This window comes from Chaetura pelagica, unplaced genomic scaffold (genome assembly GCF_000747805.2).
Source record: "Chaetura pelagica isolate M959 unplaced genomic scaffold, ChaPel_1.0 scaffold1199, whole genome shotgun sequence".
Taxonomy (NCBI): Eukaryota; Metazoa; Chordata; class Aves; order Apodiformes; family Apodidae; genus Chaetura; species Chaetura pelagica.
This window is the reverse complement of record NW_009954646.1, coordinates 3,078-19,130: the sequence shown is the minus strand read 5'-3', so window position 1 is coordinate 19,130 and position 16,053 is coordinate 3,078. Positions and strand designations below refer to the sequence as shown.

Sequence of the window (16,053 nt, the reverse complement as noted above, 5' to 3'; positions counted from 1 at the left end):
GTGGTCTGAGTCGACTTCTGGTTTTTGCCAGTAGTTGATGTTGCAGCGGAAGCAGAACTTCCCCGTGCGCCGCACGAGGCCCTGCCCTGCTCTGCCAGGAAGGCCCTGCTCGGCTGCAGGTGTTGGTGGCCTCTGCTGTGCCACCCAGCATGGCCTTGGTCATCCCGTGTCTGGTGTCACAGGGTCATCGAATCCCAGACTCATTTGGATTTGGAAGAAACCTTCAAGATCATCCAGTCCCACCCCCCTGCATGGGCAGGGACACCTCCCACCAGCCCAGGTTGCTCCAAGCCCCATCCAACCTGCCCTTCAACACTGCCAGGGATGGGGCAGCCACAGCTTCCCTGGGCAACCTGGGCCAGGCTCTCACCACCCTCACACTCCACAATTCCCTCCTCATGTCTCACCTCAATCTCCCTCTGCCACTTTTCATCCATCCCCCCTTGTCCTCTCCCTCCCTGCCCTTGTCCCAAGTCCTTCCCCAGCTTTCCTGGAGCCCCTTCAGGCCCTGGAAGGTGCTCTGAGGTCTCCCTGGAGCCTTCTCTTCTCCAGGCTGAACCTCCCAACTCTCCCAGCCTGTCTAATTGTGGCAATAAACCACCAGCATCTTTAAAGATAGACCCATGCTGTGTCTCTCCTCTGGGTGATAAATGCCATTTTTCCATGAAAGCCTAGACCTCATCCTGGGAGATGCTGAGTTGTCTCCCAAGCTCTCAGGACATGTTGGAGAGGGCCCTGTGCACTTCTGCAGGTGACTTTATCTTTGCTTGTTTTGGTTTAGTTCTCCCAGTCACCCACAGTGACACCCTCTCTGTTGTGGTTATGCTGAGAGGTTGGAGTTTGGATCAACATCTGGAGCCTGACTGGGGAGGGCCAGGAGGGAAGCAGGGGTGGGATTGTTGGGGGTCAGTCAGTTGGTCAGACCCTGGATTTGGTGTTCAAGGTGTGGTGGTCATGAGCTCTTTCCTGAGCAGCACTTGTCCTTTTGCTCTCCATGCTGCTAGAAAAAAGCCACATCTCTCTCCTGGGCCCTTGTGTGAAAAGCACTTTAAATCCAAGCACTTTTGGAAAATGAAGAGCAACAAACCCTTTTCTTCCTGGTGCTCTCCATAGCAGTGTCCCTAATGATTTCCTCTAGCTTGCTGAGGAATCCCATACCTCCAACCTCTCATTTAACAGCACCACGGAGACCAGCTCTACCTGGGTAGTCACTATCTCCCTGCTCCATTGTGGTCCCACCATCTCTCCTGCAGGATTCAACATCTCCCTTCCAGTTGCTCTTGCTCTGCTCCTGGCTCGGCATGAGCGGTCACCGTGACCCCACCACAGTGTCCCAATGAAGTTCTTCCCTTCTTCCCACTGCTGACACAGTGGTGAGGGCTGGGAAGGGGGTTGGTTTGGAATACTCCAAAGATTAGAAGCGGGTTGAGGTGCCACCATTGGCCTGAGGGTGCTTGCTGAGCTGCCCCCAAAACCTGTCCATCCACCAGCTGCTGGGCCCTGGGTCACCTTGAGGAGAGCCTTGGTGGTCACCCCTTCATAGCCTGGTTAAATACCCCAGCTGAAATGCTGGTGGGGCTTGGGACTTCTTCATCCCAGTTCTTCAATGCAGCTCTTCCAGCCCAGTTTAGATGCTCTGCCAAATCTATCAGACCTAGGCAGGCTCCTCTCGAGGAGCACAGGATGCAGCCCTTCCCGAGCAAGGAAATGGCTGGCTGGCCTTGGGGGGGGGGGAGGGCTGTCCCTGCTCCACCAGCCCTGCACAGCTGCCCCTTTTTGGCCAGCCCCAGCAGAGGAGAGCACCTCAGCAAAGCCAACTCCTGGCTTTGGTCCCACCTTCAAGGTGCTGGGGTTGTTTTGGGGGAGAATCAAGGTTCTTTATTACTTGTGGTCGCTCAGGTTCCCCACGATGCTCGTTGAGGGCATGAGGGGCCTTCTGGCTCTTGGTCCCAGCTTCAGTGGGAGCAATTAGCAGATATTCTTCCTACCAGAGTTCCCTTGGCAGCAGCAGCAGCAGGATGTGGGATTCTCCTTTCCTGTCTGAACTTCTCTGCTGCTAAGTCCTCGTGTATCCTGCCCTGGAGATCGTTATGTCTGTGGTGGGTTTGGGTGTTTCTGCCCTGTCGATATGTGGCTCCTTAAGTGCTTTGGCTCCTCTAAGATGAGGGATCTGGTGCTGGTCCACGCTGAAGGACCAGTGGCTGATGTATCTGTAGGATTTTGGGAGGATTTCCATGTACCTTGGGCAGCTGCTTGGTGTGAAACAGTCTGAGAATGAGGGTTGACTCGGCTGGAGCTTCCTCTGCTGCCCAGGCACATGTTTCTAGAGAGCTGGGAGAGGCAAACCTCCCTGGCAGGTCAGACCTGGCAGCAGCAGGGAAAGCCCTGGCTGCTTTGCTTACCTGATAGAGGTGCGGGTTCATCGAGTTGGGCTGAAACCAGAGGTGGTTGGGTGGCTGGGACTGAGAAGCTCAGGCTACCTGTTGTCATGGCAGGGTGGTTGTTTTTCCACTTCACTATAAATTTGAGACGGTGAAGCGGGGGTGGTTGGAAAGCTGTGACCAGCCCAGGCTGCTCCAAGCCCCATCCAACCTGCCCTTCAACACTGCCAGGGATGGGGCAGCCACAGCTTCCCTGGGCAACCTGGGCCAGGCTCTCACCACCCTCACACTCCACAATTCCCTCCTCATGTCTCACCTCAATCTCCCTCTTCCAGTTTTCATCCCTTCCCCCTTGTCCTCTCCCTCCCTGCCCTTGTCCCAAGTCCCTCCCCAGCTTTCCTGGAGCCCCTTCAGGCCCTGGAAGGTGCTCTAAGGTCTCCCTGGAGCCTTCTCTTCTCCAGGCTGAACCCCCAACTCTCCCAGCCTGGCTCCAGAGCAGAGCTGCTCCAGCCCTTGGATCGTCTCTGTGGCCTCCTCTGGACTCTCTCCAGGAGCTCCATGTCTTCCTTACGTTGGGGGCTCCAGAATTGGAAGGATCAAAACAAAACCAGCCTGTTTTGAAGAGCTGGTGGAGCAGTGGTTTGGTCTGGTTGTGTGATCAGGAGCCCAGTGCCTGCTCGGGAGCCAATCGAGCCCTCCTGATGTGGTCTGGCTCATTCCTGAGATGATCCTTCATGTCATGAACCCAGCGATTGCAGCTGCACTAACAGAGCCCCTCCATTGAGAGGGGAAGGGGAAGAAGATGCTTCCCAGGGTTGGTGCCTTCAGCTGGGGCTGTGGGGGGCCTGGGGGGGGCTGCCTCTTTGCAGAAAACAGAGCCATATTGTCCACAGAGAGGCCACAGATATCTGCAGGATGCTGGGGCTGCTCTGATCTCCTCACTTCAATAGCTGCATGATCTTGGTCATGCCATTTGTGTCCTCTGGTGTTTTCCCCCTGATCCGATGTCCAACCAAGATACAAACCAGACTGAATTCTTTCTTTTTGCTACTGATGCCTCAGTGACCTGCTAAACACAAAGGATTTCTTCCCATTACCTTATAAAAAAATGGAAGATGTCTTGAACCCCAAAACATACATTTGATTCTATCTTAGCATTTTCATACAATGGAGGTTGCTCCTCTTGATGTGCAGGGTCTTCCTCTGAGGAACATGCATCTGCTTTGCAGGTCCACATAATTCAGATAGTTTGGCACTAAACTGCCCACAGCACATTCCTTTGAGAGAGCAGTTGAATTTTAACAGCACCCGTAGAGGGGATGAAATAGTGACTTTTCCCAAGCAGGCAAAACACCCTCCTTCATTTCCTCCTGCCTACCCTCTTCCCACCTCCTTGGCTTTGTGCTGCTTCGTGCTAGGTGTGTTTCCCAAGGCCTCTGCATAGTTTAGGGTGGATCCTGGGCAGAAGGAGACCTGCTTGGGCTTGTCCTTGGGATGTTGCAGAGCTTGGTGTCAGCAGAGATGATGGCTCAATGCTCCACAAGGCCAGAGAGCTGCGTTTTATCTCCAGGGATCCAGGCTTTCAAATGGGTCCATGCAGCTGGGAGAAGGAAAGGAAGAACTGGGATGATTTCTCCCAAAATATGAAGAGACAAGGCCTCGCATTGTGTGACCTATAATTGGGGTGAGCTATTCATAGGGAAAAAATGCCTCTTCCTCCAGGCAGTGGGGAGTGAGGGCTAGGATAATGTTTGGGCCTTGGGCAGCAAACCACTGACTTGGTGGTTGGGTTTTATTTTCTAATGTAGCAACATTATTTTAATAATTCTTTTCTAGCTCACAGCAGGGCTGTGGCAGAGTCTGCCCTGATGCTGTCTTGGTTCCTCCAAGAAAACTGGGTGTAACCACTTGTGATCCCCATTCCTTGGGCACCTTGAGCTGCCAGGAGGCCAAATAACCACGTGCTGGAGCCCAAAAGGCAGTTATTCCCGAGGAACCTCACACGCTGTGGGTTGCAGCAGTGCCCTCCAGCCCTTTGCCCTGGTGTTGGGTGGAAAAGGGGAGGAGAATTTCTCCCTTGCTGCCCCACGAGTGTTGCTCAAGCTTCTCGTGGGTGCTCCTGGAGTGGGTGGCACCTTGGGGGGGAGGAGGGGGGGAAGAGGAGATCCCTGCCTTTGGGATCTTTTCTGGGTGAAGTTGGAAGCATTGATTAATACCTGGCTAACCAGGTGTGACTGAGCTTTTCCAACCCCATTCCTTCATATTTCAGCTGCTCAGGTTCCCCTGCCCAGCTGCTTTTTCAAGCAAGGTAGAGAAGCGAAAGAAAGAAAACAACAAACCCCACTGAGGTGGTGTGGAAGACTAGTAATTAAGCAGTGTTTTGTCAGCACTTTTGGTTGTGATCCCATCTTAATGTGGTCGTCTCATTTGAATGTAAATGTCAAATTCCAGCACTCCTGGAGGAGAGGGATTGGGTGACATCCCGATGGACTCCAGGTGAGTCAAGTGCAAGCTCAGGGGTTTCGGTTCAGGCTTTGTTCTGCTCTTCTGCAGCTTGGTTGGTAGGTCTGAAAGGGGAAAGTTGATAGTCTGAGCTTAAGACAACAACAACTTTAGTGCTGAGGAGCAGCACCACCAAACTGAAGTTGGCCTTGGTGTGAAACCAGTTGGATGTGGAATGTTCAAGGTTGTCATGAAAAGCCTCCTGGGGAGACGGGAGGGTTTCCCTTGCTCACTCCATGTTCAGCAGCAGGTGTCACATCAAAAAATGACACTTTTCCTGCCTGGAATTGGGCTGGGCTTGTGTCAGACTCAGCTGTGGGGCTGGGGGCAGTCAGAGCTTGGTGGTGTTGGTGTTTTGGAAGTGCAGAGTTAACAGAGTTGTCAGGGATGCAGGGTCATGTCAGTCCAGGTTTGTAAATAAGGTTTGTAAATAAATTGGAGAGCTCTGGTATTGTTGTGAACTCCCTCTTTCAAACTGACCATATTTTATGTTGACGGGGGCCCCTTCAGCTGCTACGAGTTGGATCTGAGTGTGACTTCTGAGCTTCTCAAACTTGGAGGTGAAATGTGGCATCTTTGCAGCCCTGCAGAGACGCACAGTCTGGGACAACAAGCATCTCGTGCCTCTTCGGCAGTTGGGGGGCGCGGAGAGAGAAAAGAGCTGCCTGGGAAATTTAGGTCAGTAGTTGGAGCTCCCCTTTGGTGGCCCATTCAGACCTTATCCTTGCCGGGGAGGGGACCCTGGAGGTGTTGAAGGGCAGGTTGGATGAGGCTTGTGCAGCCTGGTCTAGTGGGAGGTGTCCTTGCTCATGGCAGGGAGGTGGGAACCTGATGATCTTTAAGGTCCCTTCCAACCTTCACCGTTTGGTGATTCTGTGACGAGCTGGTGGTTGTGCCAGTGGTTTTTGGTCACTTGTCATCTGTAAGGCCTTTCCGAGGGGATTTCACCCAACCCCTCAACATGGTACTGTGCCCTGTGCCTGCTCCTGGGGGGTTGGCTTGTGGATTTACTTTTTTTGAACCTGTAAAGGTGGAAGGCTCCATCTCTTGTTACTAATCCTCTGCGCCACCCAGCTCTGCGTGGGCTTTCATACTGGGGCTGTTCACCCCCTGAAAAGGGACCAGGTTGTGATTTATTATGTTTTTTGAAGGGCACCCAGGGAGGGAGCCCAGTGGTCTCAGGCCATGGCCATTCCTGGGGGGCTCAGGGCAGCCCCTCGACGTTCTCAGCCACCGCAGACGAGGGACACAAAGGGCGTGTTGTGCGAGGAGAATGAGTTGCAAAGTTGTACAACTTTCCATGCCAGCCCTCGGCAGTCTCATGACCCTGCAGCCGTTCCCACACTGTCCTGCTGATTGTCCCAGTCCCCTGACTGGGGAGGGGGGGTGACCTTGCCTCCACAGCCTGACTTGCTCCCCCAGGCCCCCTCGATCCCAGAGCTGGGCACCGCAGCCGACAAAGCCTGGTTGTGTGGGTGATGAAGCTTTGCCTGCCCAGAGACTGTTGCCTGAAGCTTCCAAGTGCTTCACACAGCTCAAATTCTCTTTGTAGGGGGGAAGAAAATCTCTGTACAGCATCTAATCTACAGGGGAAGGAAGGGGGAGAAGGCTCTAACATCCTTTCCTGAGTGTAGGAGGTGTTGGGGGCTGGGTAGAGGTATCAGACCTGCTTTTCTGGGGAGCAACGTGCTGTGGTAGCTCAGGTTGGGGGGGTTTGGGAGGTTCTGCCCTGCTGGGAATGTAATGCTGAGGCAGTGGAGGCCTTGCCAGTTGTAGCCTGGCTGCTTGGGAGGCTTGGGAGTCCCTTGGAGACCTGGGGGGTGGGTCCCTTGGACCCCCTGTGGGCACAGAGAAGTGGTGACCTTGTCCAAGGTCACACCTGAAGCTGATGCCTGAGTTTGGAGAGGTGCTGGCTCTCCTAGTCCCCAAGCTGCTCTCAGCCATCCAATCTCCTTTTCCTCCCTGTCAAGAACCTCTTATTTAAAAGACCCTGGGAAATGTGGCTTTGAGCCCCAATCCTGGGGCTGCAGGAGCCCTGAGGAGCCAGCTCTGGAGTTGGTTCCTTTGCTCCAGGAGCCCTGGGAAAGCCACCTTGCTTTGGTCCTTGGTCTTCATGGCAGGATGTGCTGCCCTGTGCAGCTTACCTGGCTTTCCAGGTCCTTGCCCCCCACCCTGAGCCCCCATCACATTCCTGTGATCAGCTTGGTGGTGCTTTCTGTTCAATATTGAGGGGTGTGGGGGTTCAGACTCAGAGCTACCACAGGACCTGCCTTTTGTGTTTGCTCCCTATGAAACAAAAAGGTGCAGAAATTCCTTCTTTTTATTTTTTTTTCCCCTTGGATTCATGAAGTTTTTTTGAAAAATAAGCAAAGATGAAGAATACTGAGAAATCTGCAGGCCAGCCTGGAATATGGGGGGGGGTGTTGGGAAGCCAGAGTTATTTGGCTCTCTGTGCTCTTAATGTGGTGCTGGGAGTTGCTTCCTGTCTAATTACTTCTGGATGTCCTCCTGACTCATCCATCTCCCTCCCCAGCCCATGGGGCAGGCCCCTTCTTCCCGTGCCTCAGTTTCCCCACCTGCAAACTGGGGACTGAGATCCTTACACCTGTGCCCAAGGTGTGTTAGTAACCAAATGATGGGTGCGTGGATGTGCTGCAGGTTGTGTTGGGCCCTGAGGATCTTGGGGTTGGGGGGTGGCAAATATATGGATTTATGGGCAGAGAGGAGGGAAGTGTTATTCCCAATTTTGGGAATTTGGGGAGGTGGGCAGCGGGGTGAAGCTGGGCTGGTTTCACTGTTGCCCATGTCTGGCCCCTCTCCTGGAAAAGGGGGATCCCTTCCCAGCAGAGCTGCTGGTTCCCTCTGGAGAACCTCTGGAGGGGGGGATGTGTGTGAAGTCAAGTGGATCCATTTCTGCTGTGCAAGAGCATCAGGAGTGATTTATTTACCTTTTCCCAAACAAACCCTCAGCACTGGAGAAAAAAAATAACCCTGCTGCTTCTGTTGGAGCCTTTCTGAGGTTGAGGGGGGCTGGTGTTGGTGTGTGGTGGGACCACTCTCCAACCACCCCAGGGGCTCCTGCTCATGGGGTGGGTGCAGTTGGGTGCCTTGGGTTGAAGTGTTGAAGCCTGGCTCTTTGTGAAAGGCCCCCAGCAGCAGGCTGGGGGGGTCAGGGTTCCCCTGTTGCACTCACACCAGTGTCCTTGAGCACTGAGCTGGCTCCTGTGCCCTTTCCAGAGCCCCCCAAGCATGCCTGCAGACCCTGGCAGCCCAGGGATGAGCCGTGGGAATGGTTTTCCCAGCAATGACATGGTTGTATCAGGAGTCCAGCTGGGCAGAGTGAGGTTGAATGAGCAGGGGAGTTCTCCAGTAGAAGTGGTGGGATTGGGAAATACTCCCAGGAGTGGACTGGGCTCCACTGGTGAGGCTGAAGCCTCTGTAGCCCATGCCAGGCACGCCTGCCAGCATGGTCCAGATGCTGTGAACCCTGGGCTTGCCAGCCCTGGCCCAGGTCCGTGCTAATTCAGCTGGGAGAGCACCTGGGCTGTGTTTCTCCTCCTTTCCCAGAGTGCAGGTAAGAATGGGTCCATCCTCCCCTGCTGTGTGTGTCTCAGGTGCCGGGCAGGACTGGAGAGGTGCTGAGGGCACCCGAACCCGCAGCTGGTGCTCTCTGCAGGGCAGGCTGGCCTTGGCCCAGGGGTTCCTGCTCTGCCCGGGCAGTTTCCCTGCCAGATGTGATGCCTCCAGGTGGTGGGAGCCCTCCTGACTCATTGTCCTTTCCTCCTCTCCCAGCCTTTTGCATCGAAGATGGCGGGTGGCGTGGACGGCCCCATAGGGATCCCGTTCCCCGATCACAGCAGCGACATCCTCAGCAGCCTGAACGAGCAGCGCAACAACGGGCTGCTGTGCGACGTGGTCATCTTGGTGGAAGGCCAGGAGTTCCCCACCCACCGCTCCGTCCTGGCGGCCTGCAGCCAGTACTTCAAGAAGCTCTTCACCTCAGGGTTAGTGGTGGACCAGCAGAACGTGTATGAGATAGACTTTGTGAGCGCGGACGCCCTGTCGGCCCTGCTGGAGTTCGCCTACACCGCGACCCTCACCGTCAGCACTTCCAACGTCAACGACATCCTGAACGCAGCCACCCTGCTGGAGATCCCGGCCGTCAGGGATGTTTGCACGGATCTCCTGGACAGGAAGATTCTGGCCAAAAATGACCAGATGGATACAGTAGATCAAATTGATCAGAGGAACCATCTCAGAGCAAAAGAGTACCTGGAGTTCTTCCAGAGCAACCCCGTCAACGGCCACCAAGGCAGCTTTCCGTGGACCAACCCAGAGTTGAGAGACCTTCAGAAACTGAACTTCCAATGCAAAGAGGAGGAGGAGGAGCTGGACTGCAATGGCATGGACTTCTACTCGCAAGCCTCCCTAAACGAAAGACCAAAGGTGAATGACTGTGACCCTGACAGCAACCCAGCCATGTGGCTGGACAGAGAGGAGGAGGAGGCAGCAGCTCCTGGCTCCTTGTTTTCACCTTCTCAGAACGGACATTACAGCAGCCGTGGCCTGGCCACGCCGGGAGAAGAGGAGGGGACCCCAGGGGGATCTCTGGACCAGCAAGAAGCTGGTGACTCCCCCAGCTTCATTCCTCCTGGAGCAGAGATGGAGGATGATGTGAAGGTGGAGGATGGCTTGGCTGCCAGCGCCCTGCTGCAGCAGATGATGAATTCCGTGGGGAGACAGCAGCTCGGGGAGGACGACCGCAAGGACGACGACGGGGTCATGGATTATTACTTGAAATATTTTGGCAGTTCGAGCGAGGGCGACGTCTACCCGTCCTGGTCCCAGAAGGTGGAGAAGAAGATCAGGGCAAAAGCATTCCAAAAGTGCCCCATCTGTGAGAAGGTGATCCAGGGGGCTGGCAAGCTGCCGCGCCACATCCGCACCCACACCGGGGAGAAGCCCTACGAGTGCAACATCTGCAAAGTCCGGTTCACCAGGTGAGGAGCGAGCGGGGCTGTCACACCAGAGCAGCTCTGGGCCTTCCAGGGGACCATCCCTGGGCTGGGCTTGGGCAGTTTTATTTCAGCTGCTCGACTGATTCCCATCTAAACGGGCAGGTTGGTTATGAAGGGCAGAGTCTTCCAGAGAGAAGAGCAATTCGGGTGTCTTGTGAGATATCTTGAGGGGCGTGACTTGGTGGCCAGTGCTGTCCTGAATTGCTGAGCTCAGCTGGAAACCTGGCCAGGTGTGGCCTTCTGGGGAGGCCCAATAATGTGGTTGATAGAACGGAGCTGCAGCCCTTGGTGTTTTCCTCATGGCCAAGGCATTTGGGGTTGAGGCAAATCAAGAGTCATTTAGAAATGGCTCCGTGGGGCGAGCGGGGAGCTCCAGTGGTTGGGCTGGGAGGAGGCTGGAGCCCACACTGCTCCTGTCCACTCTTGGTGAACCCTAACGGGCTGAGCCGTGGCCACCTCAGCCACCACACAGCCCCAGCCCCTGCCCTGGTTCAGCCCCCGGCGCTGTTTCTGATCAGGGTTCCTCTCCTCCTTCCCTCAGCCACGGGAAGCGCTGAAGAAAGGGGATATTGTTCCTTTGCTCCAGTTCACTCCAGTCCACGCGTCGTGGCGCCGCCCCCGCGCTGGTCTCTCGCTGGGGTGGGGGTCTCACCCCTGTTCCCCACCCCCTCAGCCCTGCTGAGGGGCTCTGTGGGCAGAGAGGACTCAGCCTGCCTGTGGGAATCATAGAATCATGGAAGGGTTTGGGTTGGAAGGGACCTTAAAGACCATCTAGTTCCAACCACCTCCTGGATCCCCATGTGCAGAAAGGCTGGGCTGTGGGGGGCCCCAGTGCTCCCAAAGGCTGAGCAAGATTCCCCAGTTACACCACCCTTCCCTGATACTGGTATTTGCTACCTGGACACAGGCTCATTGCCAGCAGTGATGTGATGGTTGAAAAGTCTAAAGGAAGACCTGTAATGCAAGAAATTCTAAAGCAGAATCACTTTTGCTGGAGAGAAGAGAAATTACAGCATTATTCCCCTTTCTGCACTGCTCACCTTCACCCTGACACCACTAACACACTGGGATCTAAGATGTCAAGATACTTCATCTGATGTTAATATGTTCAGAGCTCCCAGGGCATCTTTACCTTGAACTTGGGGGAGATGCCACCACATAGAGCCAAGCAGCAGGACCCTGTGACAAATATGAAGCACCCACGTCCTGCTCCTGTGCCCCCCAAAATCCCTTCTGCTGCAGAAAACTGCTCTGAGCTGCTCTGCTCTGCAAGATGATTTCAAGAATCATTTCAATTCCAGACTGACAACAACTGAGCTCATCCCACCCTTAATATCAAGCCAGTTTTCTCCCAGGGTCAGCACTGATGTGAAAAGACACTTCACAGACATCCAAGAAGGAGGGTTAGGAAAGGGGATTTTTAAAACTGAACCAAAAGCTCCAGGTTCTGGATGGCTGAAGCAGCTGGTCTTTGGGATTCAGCACAAGCATGGGTGGCTTATCTGCACCTTCTTCTTCTCACATCTCTCAGGAAAGGCTTCAAATTCCTGGCTGTTCATTTTCCAGCCCTGAAATGGCCATCTGGTGTCTGCAGAGTCATACAGTCATGGAATCCTAGAATGGTTTGGGTTAGAAGGGACCTTAAAGACCACCCAGTTCCAACCCCCCTGCATGGGCAGGGACACCTCCCACGAGCCCAGGTTGCTCCAAGCCCCATCCAACCTGCCCTTCAACACTGCCAGGGATGGGGCAGCCACAGCTTCCCTGGAAATCCCACAGATCTCCCAAGCCTTGCCAGTCCTGCTTCGCTTCCCTGCAGCTTCATCCCTGGGAGGGCCCAGGGAGGCTGGGGGGGGTGGGGATCCATGGGGCTGGTCCTCACCTCCAGCAGCCCATGGAGCAGGTGTCTCCTGTGGGATGGAGCTGGAGGCCACGTCCTGCCCCCGGGTGGCCCCCTCCCTGCCATGGGGCCGCACCCAGCCCCGCTGCTGAGGAATGCAGATAATGGCGGGGGCAGGATGCCAGCCCTGCTCCAGCTCCTGCCATGCCTGGGAGCCCCAGGGAGTGGGGAGGTCCTGGGGGGGGGTCTCCAGCAGCCTTCTGGATGAGGGGAGCCGTGGGGTTATCTGGGGGGAGCAGCAGGTCAGTGGGGGCGATGCCACCTCCTTGCTTTTCCACGTCACCCTCTTGCTGTGGGTGTTGGATGTGGGGGCTCCTGGGAGGGCCTGGCACTGCAGAGGACAGAGTGGAAACTATTCCAGCTGCTCTAAAAAAGGCTGGTACATAATACACTGTTTTCCACCCAAAATATATCCCCCTGCTTCTTTCTGCAGTTGGCAGGGGACAGGGAACTGAGCTGGGCCTCCTTGTGTCCCATCCTGTGTCTCACCCCCCAGCTCAGCTGGACTTGGGTGTCCCTGGAAAATCTCCCTTGGAGCTGCTGCCCAGAGTGGCAGTGGGTTCCCAGCTCCTTCTGCCCAGGGCTGCTTCCTGGGGCTGGACCAGCCTTGTCCCCTGGGATGGCAGGATGGAAACACTGGGCACCGGTGACCCTGGTCCCATCTGCTCAGCCCTGCTGTTGGTGGCCAAGTCCATGAGGTGCTTTTTGCTGCTTCTCCCCCAGGCTGTGCCCTAAAGCCTGATCTCAGAGCCCCCAACCTAAAAACAGGTGCCAGGCTGACCCACCACTCCCCCATCCTTCTTTTCTCCCTCATTTTGTCATTTTATTTTGCCTTCCTTCCCTCTTCTCTCCTTCCCCATCCTCAGCCCAGACACTTAGAGCACATTTCATCCTAACAAATCTGGTGGCCATTAAACCTGCTGCAGATCCCAGCAGGCTCAAGGGGCCTGGCCCATGGCCTGGGGGAGCTGCCCCCACTCTTGAAGGACCTTTTGGGCTGAAGTCCCAAACCTAGAGTGTTTTTACCCAGGGTGTTTCCCTGTCACTCCCCCCCGCCCCTTGCTGGGTGGGGAGCAGAGCCTGGTGGTTAACACCGAGTTTTTTTGCTTCCTGGTTCCTCTGCCTTCTCAGGGGGGGAGGAGCAACAACGTTGCTCTGAAAATCATCTGAAGGAAAGGCCAGTGGGATTTTTAGAAAAACCTACCCCTATTTACAGATTTTTACACTTTATCTACACTATTAAAACATTTTAAAAATGAAAGCTGTTGCTGTGGACCCTGCTGTGTTCAGCAAACCACCCAACACCCCTCCCAACAGTTCCAAGCTCCTCTAGGAGCTGCATTAAATTGAGGTGGACACGTCCTTGGTGGTTGGAACTGGTAAGATTTGGGGCTTTTTGGGTCCTGGTGCTGCCAGAACGAGTGTCCTGAGGGGTGGAGGTTGCTGCTCTGGGTTGGGGGCTGCCTGTTCCCTGCAGGAGAGGTGAGACCCTTCCCCTGGATCTTGGGATGGGGCTGGTGAGGTGGACATGTCCTTGGTGTTTGGGACTTGTAAGATTTGGGGCTTTTGGGGCCCTGGTACTGCCAGAATGTGTGTCCTGAGGGGTGGAGGTGGCTGCTGGGGGCTGCCTGTTCCCTGCAGGAGAGGTGAGACCCTTCCCCTGGATTTTGGGATGGGGCTGGGTGTGTTTTTGGGCAGGATGGTGCTGTGAGCAGGATGGTGTTCGGCACAGCCCCACCACATACTTCATGCCTGGTTTTTTCCTCCAGGAAGCAGCAGAGGCCACAGCTCACGTGGCCACCTTGGCCCTGGGCCTGGATCCTGCCCCAATCCTGGGAGCAGCAGCAGCTCAGCCCTGGGGGATGCTGAGCCCAGAACCAGTGCTCAGCCCAGTACCAACCAGTGCTCAGGCCCTGTACCAGTGCTCAGGGAACCATAACAGTGCTCAGCCCCATACTGGGTGATGCTCAGGCCCACACTGGGAGATGCTCAGCCCCATAGCAGGTGGTGCTCAGCTCCACACCAGGTCGTGTTCAGCCCCCTACTGGGCAGTGCTCAGCCCTGTACTGGGAGATGCTCAGGCCTGTACTGGGAGATGCTCAGGCCCATACTGGGAGATGTTCAGTCCCACACTAGGTGGTGCTCAGCTCCATACTGGGTGGTGCTCTGCCCAATACCAGGTGATGCTTGGTTCCATACTGGGTAATGCTCATCCCAGTACCAAAGCTTAGCCCCATAGTGGGCAGTGCTCAGCCCCACACTAGGTGATGCTCAGCCCAGTACCAGTGTTCATCCCAGTACCAATGCTTGTCCCAGTACCAAAGCTTAGCCCCATACTGGGTGATGCTCAGCCCCATACCAGGTAGTGCTCATCCCAGTACGGAAGCTCAGTCCAGCACCAAAAAACTCATGCCAGCACCAAAACTCACCCCAGTACCAAAACTCAGCCCCATACTGGCTGATGCTCAGTCCCAGCACCAAAACGCACCCACCCCCCAAATCCCACCCAGCACCAAAACTCACCCCAGCACCAAAGATCACCCCCAAATTGTACCCAGCACCAAAGCTCAGCTCAGCACCAAATCCCACCCAGCACCAAAACTCACCCCAGTATCAGTGCTCAGCCTCATACTGGCTGTTGCCCACCCAGCACCAAAGCTCACCCCCACACTGGCTGATGCTCACCCATCCCCAAATCCCACCTCATCCCCAAATCCCACCCATCCCCGAGTCCCACTCAGCACCAAAATTTACCTAGCACCAAATCCCACCCAGCACCAAAGCTCACCCCCACACTGGCTGATGCTCACCCATCCCCAAATCCCACCTCGTTCCCAAATCCCACCCATCCCCAAAGCCCACCCAGCACCAAAATTTACCTAGCACCAAATCCCACCCATCCCCAAATCCCACCCAGCACCAAAGTTCACCTCAGTACCAGTGCTAAGCCCCATACTGGCTGTTGCCCACCCAGCCCCAAAGCCCACCCAGCACCAAAGCTCAACCCAGGACCAGTGCTCAGCCCCATACTGGCTGATACCCACCCAGCACCAAAACTCACCCAGCACCAAATCCCACCCATCCCCAAATCCCACTCAGCACCAAATCCCACCCAGCACCAAAACTGACCCATCCCCAAATCCCACCCAGCACCAAAACTTACCCAGCACCAAATCCCACTCAGCACCAAAGCCCATCCACCCCCAAATCCCATCCAGCACCAAAACTGACCCATCCCCAAATCCCACACAGCACCAAATCCCACCCATCCCCAAAACTGACCCATCCCCAAATCCCACCCAGCACCAAAACTTACCCAGCACCAAATCCCACTCAGCACCAAAGCCCATCCACCCCCAAATCCCATCCAGCACCAAAACTGACCCATCCCCAAATCCCACACAGCACCAAATCCCACCCATCCCCAAAACTGACCCATCCCCAAATCCCACCCAGCACCAAAACTTACCCAGCACCAAATCCCACTCCCCCGCTCTCCCCGAAACCTCCCCTTCCCCCTTCCCCTCTTCCTCCCTTATCCCCCCCACCCCGGGGACACCTCTCTGACCCTCTCCCCCCCCTCAGACAGGACAAGCTGAAGGTGCACATGAGGAAGCACACGGGTGAGAAGCCCTACCTGTGCCAGCAGTGCGGCGCCGCCTTCGCCCACAACTACGACCTGAAGAACCACATGCGCGTCCACACCGGCCTCAGGCCCTACCAGTGTGACAGCTGCTTCAAGACTTTCGTCCGCTCCGACCACTTGCACAGGCACCTTAAAAAAGATGGATGCAACGGGATCCCATCCCGGAGAGGGCGGAAACCTCGGGTGAGAGATGCTGGAGGAGTTTTACCACCCACCCCGACGGGAAACGCGGAGGATGGAAGTTACCAGGCCGGTGGGGAGAGTCAAGAATCAGAGGACACCCTGCAGGAGCAGCAGCACTTTGAGGAGAATTCCAATAACCAAGAGGCAGGATTGAATGTAGCAGGAGGGTCTGTGGAGGGTAACACACCAGGACTCTCCTAAAAACCAAAAAAAACACACACAAAACAACCAAGTGTCACAAAATCTAGTTAGTACTTTTCCTCCGATTTTTTTTTTTCTCTTTCCAGACGTTTCTCTTCCCTTTTTTTAAAGGAAAAACCCCACAAACCACAAACAAAATTAATCTATATATATATATATTATGTTTCCAATCTTCCCATCCTAAACAGGGCGCCCCCCCACCCCCTCATCTTCCCTCCCTCC

General features: G+C 55.3%; 1 protein-coding gene across 1 annotated transcript; it reads left to right on the top strand.

Annotated features, from left to right (window-relative positions):
* Positions 1 to 8,681: 8,681 nt before the first annotated feature.
* Positions 8,682 to 15,931, top strand: ZBTB7A (zinc finger and BTB domain containing 7A). The gene is made up of 2 exons (XM_010005599.1): positions 8,682 to 9,883; positions 15,387 to 15,931. The coding sequence occupies exons 1-2, from the start codon at positions 8,691 to 8,693 to the stop codon at positions 15,829 to 15,831; spliced, it is 1,638 nt and encodes a 545-aa protein (XP_010003901.1). The 5' UTR covers positions 8,682 to 8,690; the 3' UTR covers positions 15,832 to 15,931.
* Positions 15,932 to 16,053: the final 122 nt, after the last annotated feature.